The sequence below is a fragment of the Vigna unguiculata genome, chromosome 5 (genome assembly GCF_004118075.2).
Source record: "Vigna unguiculata cultivar IT97K-499-35 chromosome 5, ASM411807v1, whole genome shotgun sequence".
Classification (NCBI taxonomy): Eukaryota; Viridiplantae; Streptophyta; class Magnoliopsida; order Fabales; family Fabaceae; genus Vigna; species Vigna unguiculata.
Genome location: NC_040283.1, coordinates 38,292,479 through 38,298,807, shown reverse-complemented (window position 1 = coordinate 38,298,807; position 6,329 = coordinate 38,292,479). Strand labels below are relative to the sequence as shown.

The 6,329-nt window shown below is 38.1% G+C and overlaps 1 protein-coding gene across 4 annotated transcripts; it reads left to right on the top strand.

Annotated features, from left to right (window-relative positions):
• The first annotated feature begins 1,314 nt into the window (after nt 1-1,314).
• LOC114185554 lies at nt 1,315-3,252 on the top strand. Of its 4 annotated transcripts, none has more exons than XM_028073354.1 (2): nt 1,315-1,802; nt 1,991-3,252. In XM_028073354.1, the coding sequence occupies exon 2, from the start codon at nt 2,078-2,080 to the stop codon at nt 2,960-2,962; it is 885 nt and encodes a 294-aa protein (XP_027929155.1). In that variant the 5' UTR covers nt 1,315-1,802; nt 1,991-2,077; the 3' UTR covers nt 2,963-3,252. The 4 variants fall into 4 exon arrangements, with proteins under 4 accessions (XP_027929155.1, XP_027929153.1, XP_027929156.1 ...); XM_028073352.1 differs by having other exon boundaries at nt 1,316-1,907; XM_028073355.1 differs by having other exon boundaries at nt 1,317-1,802; nt 2,013-3,252.
• Nucleotides 3,253-6,329: the final 3,077 nt, after the last annotated feature.

Genomic DNA, 6,329 nt, shown 5'->3' with positions numbered 1-6,329 from the left:
ACTACTTATTTTGAATTTCAAGCAAATAACAGTATCTCATGAAAGTTCCCCAACTTTACCATCATAAACACATAAATTACAATTTCAATTTGCTCAGATATTAAATTTTTTTCTATGAAAATTTTATCAAAATTGTCATTTAATTCAACCAAACTATATTAAAAAAAAATCAAATCAAATCATAGTTGTGGTCCTTGAATTTGTGTTTATGACATGCTAAAATTACTGCTAACAATTTCAACTATTGACTCCACCTGATTCTTCTCCTATTCATAGTTTCCCACCTAACTAACCCTACCTCGGACTCTTGTAAAAGTTATATTTGTATCACAGAAGAATAATTATGCACTTATATATAAAGAAAAATAGCGAGATATTATTTAAAATTTTCATGTTGAAATATAAATAATTTAATGCATTTTTAAAATAATTTAAAATTCTTGATGGATTTTGTTTAATGTATTGATAGTGCCGTGAATTAATAATCTTAAGTATATTTGGGAATCATGAGTTAGTTAAAAAAGTACTAGGCGGAAACACACTACCCCAATACGTTACCGCACATCACTATAGTGGAGTTAAAGCCCCAAAACTAGTTATATTATATCAAAGCGTCAATTAAAGCTAACTTGGTAGGATAAAGTAGTTATCATCGTAATTTAAATACAAAATAATCTGTTACTCAAATAACATGCTTATTGGTTCTAAAAAAAAATCTGAAAATCGCATTCGATTAGGAAAGAAATATGCAATTATTATTGTCTTATTATGTTTTGTTATTTTGGAAAATTGGTTCTGCCTCATAATTATGCTCCGCTTTAGTGCATCCATTTATAAAATTAAAAAAAAAAAAGATGGTTGGTTATACAAGAATTATTCAACAAATTAAAACTACCATTGTTGAAGGGATCGTGTCATAAAAATGTGATGAAGAAATATTCAGCATTTGAGTACAACAAAAGAAAAGGAATATGTAATTTACATTTATTATTACAGATTTTATTATGAAACGAAAAGAGAGGAGAAAATGGGGGCTAGCACCGTTGGCCGAACTTATTACCTATTAATTAGGTAAATGTGCAATTGTGGCACCAATTTTTCGCAGAAGAATTAACAAATTAGATTTTGCAAGGAAGCGAGTAAACCGTCACGTGCTAATAATTTTGATCTGAAATTCTTCCATAACTAAGCACACACAAAGGATGGTAATATTGTTGAATTAGGAACCAAAAGTAACAACGAGTTTACCACCCAATAAATATTATGCTTACAAAGGAAAGGGTTGTGTTTTCCTTTGTTCTCCTCACACAAGGGAAAAAGTCTAAATACGCGATACTGAAAATTATTGGCATTAATTAGAGTTTTAGCAAGGTCTTGAAGGCTGTGCTGTAAACGAGTGAGCGAAGAAACGTTACGAGGACCGGATCGTAACAAACGGAAAATAAAAAAAGAAAAAAGTGAGTGAGTAGAGAGTGGGAAGTTGGGAACCACCTAAGCCGGTGAACCGGTAAAGAGTTCAAAGTTTCAAAGGGTCTTCATCGCCGTACACACTATATAAGTATTTCTTGACGAATCACAACGAAAAGAAGGTCCCATCCCATTGGCATTCATAATATTTCACTCCCTCTTTGGCCACTCTTGAAATCCGTGCAGTGCTAGTCCCAAACCGGACACAGAGATGATGAGAGAGAGACGCTGAACGCAGAACAGTGTTGCCGTTTTGAAGGACGCAAAACGACGAAGCAAAACGCGTTTGGAAGAGCACCGTAACTGACAACTGTACCAGTGGAAAATCAACGACGGTATGGTCGTGACTGTCACTACTGCATCGTTATTTTGTTTCATTTCACCGCCAGGAAAATGGATCTGACTTGCTGATTCCCAAAATCTTCAAATTATTCTCACTGGTTAGAGACACATTCAAACGATTCACTCACACACTTTTTATTTCGCTTTGAAAGTGAAAACTAAAAGCACGATTTTCTCACAGGCCTCGCTCTGAATTACTGCAGATTCTATTCAGCAACACGCTGAAGCAGTGAGCCGAAGCTCCGGGAGAAGGTTCTAGAAGAACCGAATGGGAAAATCGACGAACGGTAACAGAGACTGGACGCAGATGTACGCGATCTACGGAATGGAGCAGCGCCCAACCCTAATTTTCCTCCTCTGCCAGGCGATGCTCTTCTCTGTGTTGTCTGTTTTGTATCTTCTTTATTTTGATCTTGTCTGCAACTTTTTCGAGCGAATCTTTTCCGGCGCCGGCGGCACCGCGCGATTTGCGGCAGGAATCACTGGCTCGGTCACGGCGCTCTCCGCGCTGTGCCTCTTCTTTGCGGCGGCGAACTTTTTTTACTCCTCCGTGCCGCTGCACTTCGACATGGCTCAGCGCATCGTCTCCGCCGTGCACGACTGGTCCTCCGTGAAGCTCGCGCTTGACCTCGGCTGCTGCGGCCGCGGCATCCTCCTGAACGCGGTGGCGACGCAGATGAAAAAGGAAGGGAGTTCCGGCCGCGTCGTCGGCCTCGACCGGTCGAAGCGCACGACGATGTCGACTCTCCGCGCCGCAAAGATGGAAGGAGTTGGCGAGTACGTGACGTGCCGCGAGGGTGACGCGCGGCGGCTGCCGTTTCCGGATAACTACTTCGACGTGGTGGTTTCCGGCGTGTTCGTGCATACAGTCGGGAGGGAGTACGGCGCTCGAACGGCGGAGGCCGCGGCTGAGAGGATGCGCGCGGTGGCGGAGTTGGTTAGAGTAATGAAGCCTGGTGGAGTGGGAGTCGTGTGGGACCTATTGCACGTGCCGGAGTACGTGCTTAGGTTGCAGGAGTTGAAGATGGAAGATGTGAGAGTCTCCGAGCGTGTAACGGCCTTCATGGTGAGCAGCCATATCGTTTCATTCCGGAAGCCCAGCCAACACGTGCATGGCCCCGCCGAGGTTCGCCTTGATTGGAGATCATGTTGACGGTGGAATTTTTCACACTAAATAGAAAAATAATAAACATATATCATACTGAGAAATGTTTTTTTGTTAAAATGTTTTTTCTCTTTCTTTTTAAAAAGAAAAGATATGAGTGAATATCTTAAGCTCAAGTTATGGCTGGGGAGGCGAAGTCGAACCAGATGTTGAAAAAAAAAATTATGTAAACAAAAAAAGATGGATAGCGTAATAATTTGATGACAGATCTGGAACAGAATTTTTGTATATGTTCATGGTTACATAGATAGCAATGAAATTTTAGCACTTCTGGTGTATATTGTTCTTATTTGTTTTTTAATTTTGGTAAAATTGATTTTACCTGACCGATAACTTTATCTTTTAGGTTGTGTGGGTTAGATTGTGAAAAAGCTTGTCTTACATCTTTGAATGCGTTTTTTGTGGTTTTGATATGGTTGCAAATTGTTCAAAGGAGTTTAATTATGACTTGAGAAAAAGCCGGTGATTGTGGGTTGAATAGATGAACAGTGAAGACAAGGAATTAAATGGGTAACTTTTGAATTTTATTTTACTTTTAGCCTGAAGATGTCGTTGTCTTTGATTTAAATTTAGGGGTTTCGGTTTCTTCTGTCCATGTGAGGTTGGATTCTATTAGAAAAGGTTGAAAGGTAATTGACGTAGAATGGATGGAAAAAGAAAGTAGTGATATTTCTTTCTAGTATTGTTCAACTTTGTGGAGGTTGTGGGTTGAAATGATGGCGAGGATTGGTGACCCCGTTGGGGAGTCACAATCAGAGATTTTGGATGGTGAAGCTTTAACAACATGCATGAGCGGGTTTGTTGAAGTTTACATCTCATGCTTAGGAGTGTTAGCTACTGATAGAGAGCTCAAATGGTTTCCCAAATATTTAATCTAGCTTGTACTCTTTTACTCTCATTGTTCTACCAATTTGAGCGTGATCTTCAAAATCACCGCTGGTATAAGTAATTATGCTGAATTAATTGAGCTACGACTTGCATTGTCATTGTAGGGTTGTTGCTTCAGTGTCAGTTGCTACTTGCTAGAAAACACTTGAAAGACAAGAAGTGCTTAAGTGCATTTACAGCAGACATTTACTTATTTTATCTGCGCTTGTTTGGTTTTTTGGTGCTTTTGCTTCCTCCAATGAATGAGAGAGGGGTAGTATGTTTTGTAAGACGGGCATTTACGATCAATGACCCGCACAACCAATTGAATTTATTAGGGGGAAGTGTCGTTGTCACTGTTACTGATTTGTATTGCTTACTCTCAAATCAAAAGCAGTAAGTGAAAATTATATGGTTAAGTTTTTTCCTGATTGACATTATAATAGCTTAGATTATCTAAAATAGTAGGCTCTCACAGGACCACATGGTGCATGTGCTCCTCTAATCTGACACCAGACGAGTCTGGGGCCATATTACCTATCCCGTAACCAATCACCACTAGGGACTTGACATCAATGAGGCCATGATTTCCTTTCTCAGGTTCAATGGACGATCACAATTTCTGAATTATCCATACCATACCGTATACTCTGAATCCTTTCCATTGTAATTAAAAGTAGCGATAAGGATTCAGAAACCACTGCATCTTCCTCCCATAATAGTCATAACTTGTGTGATCTTTCCGGATATGAAAATCTCAAGGATAGATAAATACCTTGATAATGTGTCACTTTTAGACGGAGTCAGAAGTCAGAAGAACCCAACTAAACAAGGATTTGTCGTTTACCGTAAAACTTAAATTAGAAAATTCTTTGCTAATCTGATTCCAAAACCGGCGCAGAGACCCTTTTTCATTCCAAAATTAAATTCCATTAAAAATTGTGGTGATGATATTTGATCCTTTCCTAATGCAAAAGTGGGATGCCATGTGAATTAGAAAGGGCTAATACTTGTTTCTACTTAAAACCAAACACGATAAGCATGAGCATTGATTAAGGGTAACTGAAGATGATAATCTTGCATTCCAGTGATATATTATATGTCGCTTTTTATTTTCCTTCTGGGGACCAGAGACACTCCTCACAACTAACCTATCTAGTGTAGCGTGGAGAGAAAAACATTCATCCAAACTTTAACGCAAGGTCCACAACCGCCATAGGCACGATGAGTTCTGCTGAAAGCTGAGATTTTTTTTTTTTTAAACTTTTTCGAAAGTCAGATCAATGGTTAATTTTTTTATGAAAAAAAAAAAAACGTTCAAACCAAGAAGCTTCTCATACATTTTCGTATACATATACGTACACGTTTTACGAAGCTTACCCCATTTTGAAACAGTCATGGTGAGCTACAAGAGCAAGCTGCAAGCAATCTATTTGGAAACGATGAAAAGAGCAAAGCAGAGTTGTACATGTACAACTTTAACTAGGAATCAATACATTCTCTTTTACAACATGTATTTTATTATGCCACATTAATATATGTTAAAAATAATAATCTTCACGTATACTCTGTCTACGTCAACGTAACAAAGACAACTCTACAAGATTTCGTGCTTTTTCTTCTTTTGATTCTGATCCACTTTGTGCCCTGGGCACACTGGTCATGGAGTACATTTTAACACAATTTCAGTCCAAATCTTTTACTGAAGAAAGACGAAAAGTAAAAACAAATTGGATAAATTTGGCAATTTGAGATCACAAAGACGAGACGTGAAGAAGTTAAAAATTTAGTAAACCAGGAAGCTTGCAGTGTCATGTGATGAATGCGAAACAGGGCCAGAGCAGGACCCCATGTGGATGTTTTTATTTACCAGTGCTTATATTTTGGAGGAAAAAATAAATAAAAAGAGCAGAAAATTAATGCATCACATTACCTTGATCCATGTGTCACTACTTCTTCCATTCATATGTCTCCCATCTCTCTCACAGCATCTGGAGAAAAATTAAATAGCCATGTTCAGCTGTTATTTGAAAATTAGTTGATTTGTTTGGGATTGAGCTCATTTTTTAAAGTTTGGTGGTGCATTCCATCTTTGAATTGCACCCTCACCAATTTGTTTGCATGATTACTGTATTGATGAACAATGTAGCATGTGAGCGAGAGGCAGTGCCAGTTTTTGTTGCTCATATTTGTTAACAAAATTCTTGAGTGTTAGGAAAAGGTAATCAGTTGGATATTTAGTTGGAATCTTTGTGGGCTAGTAAGGGAATTATAAAGTATTATGAAACTGTCATATCGTTGTCTGTACTTTATCCATTTATGCAAACCCACGGTACCAAGATTTCAGAATAGTTAGGCCTATTGAGTTTGTTTTTTTTTTTTTTACTCATTTATTTATAAAATATGTGTACTTTTGTTTTAAACTCCATGTAAGATTGAGCTTTAAAACACTTACATGCAACTGTGAAGCAATATAGTGAAAGATAAT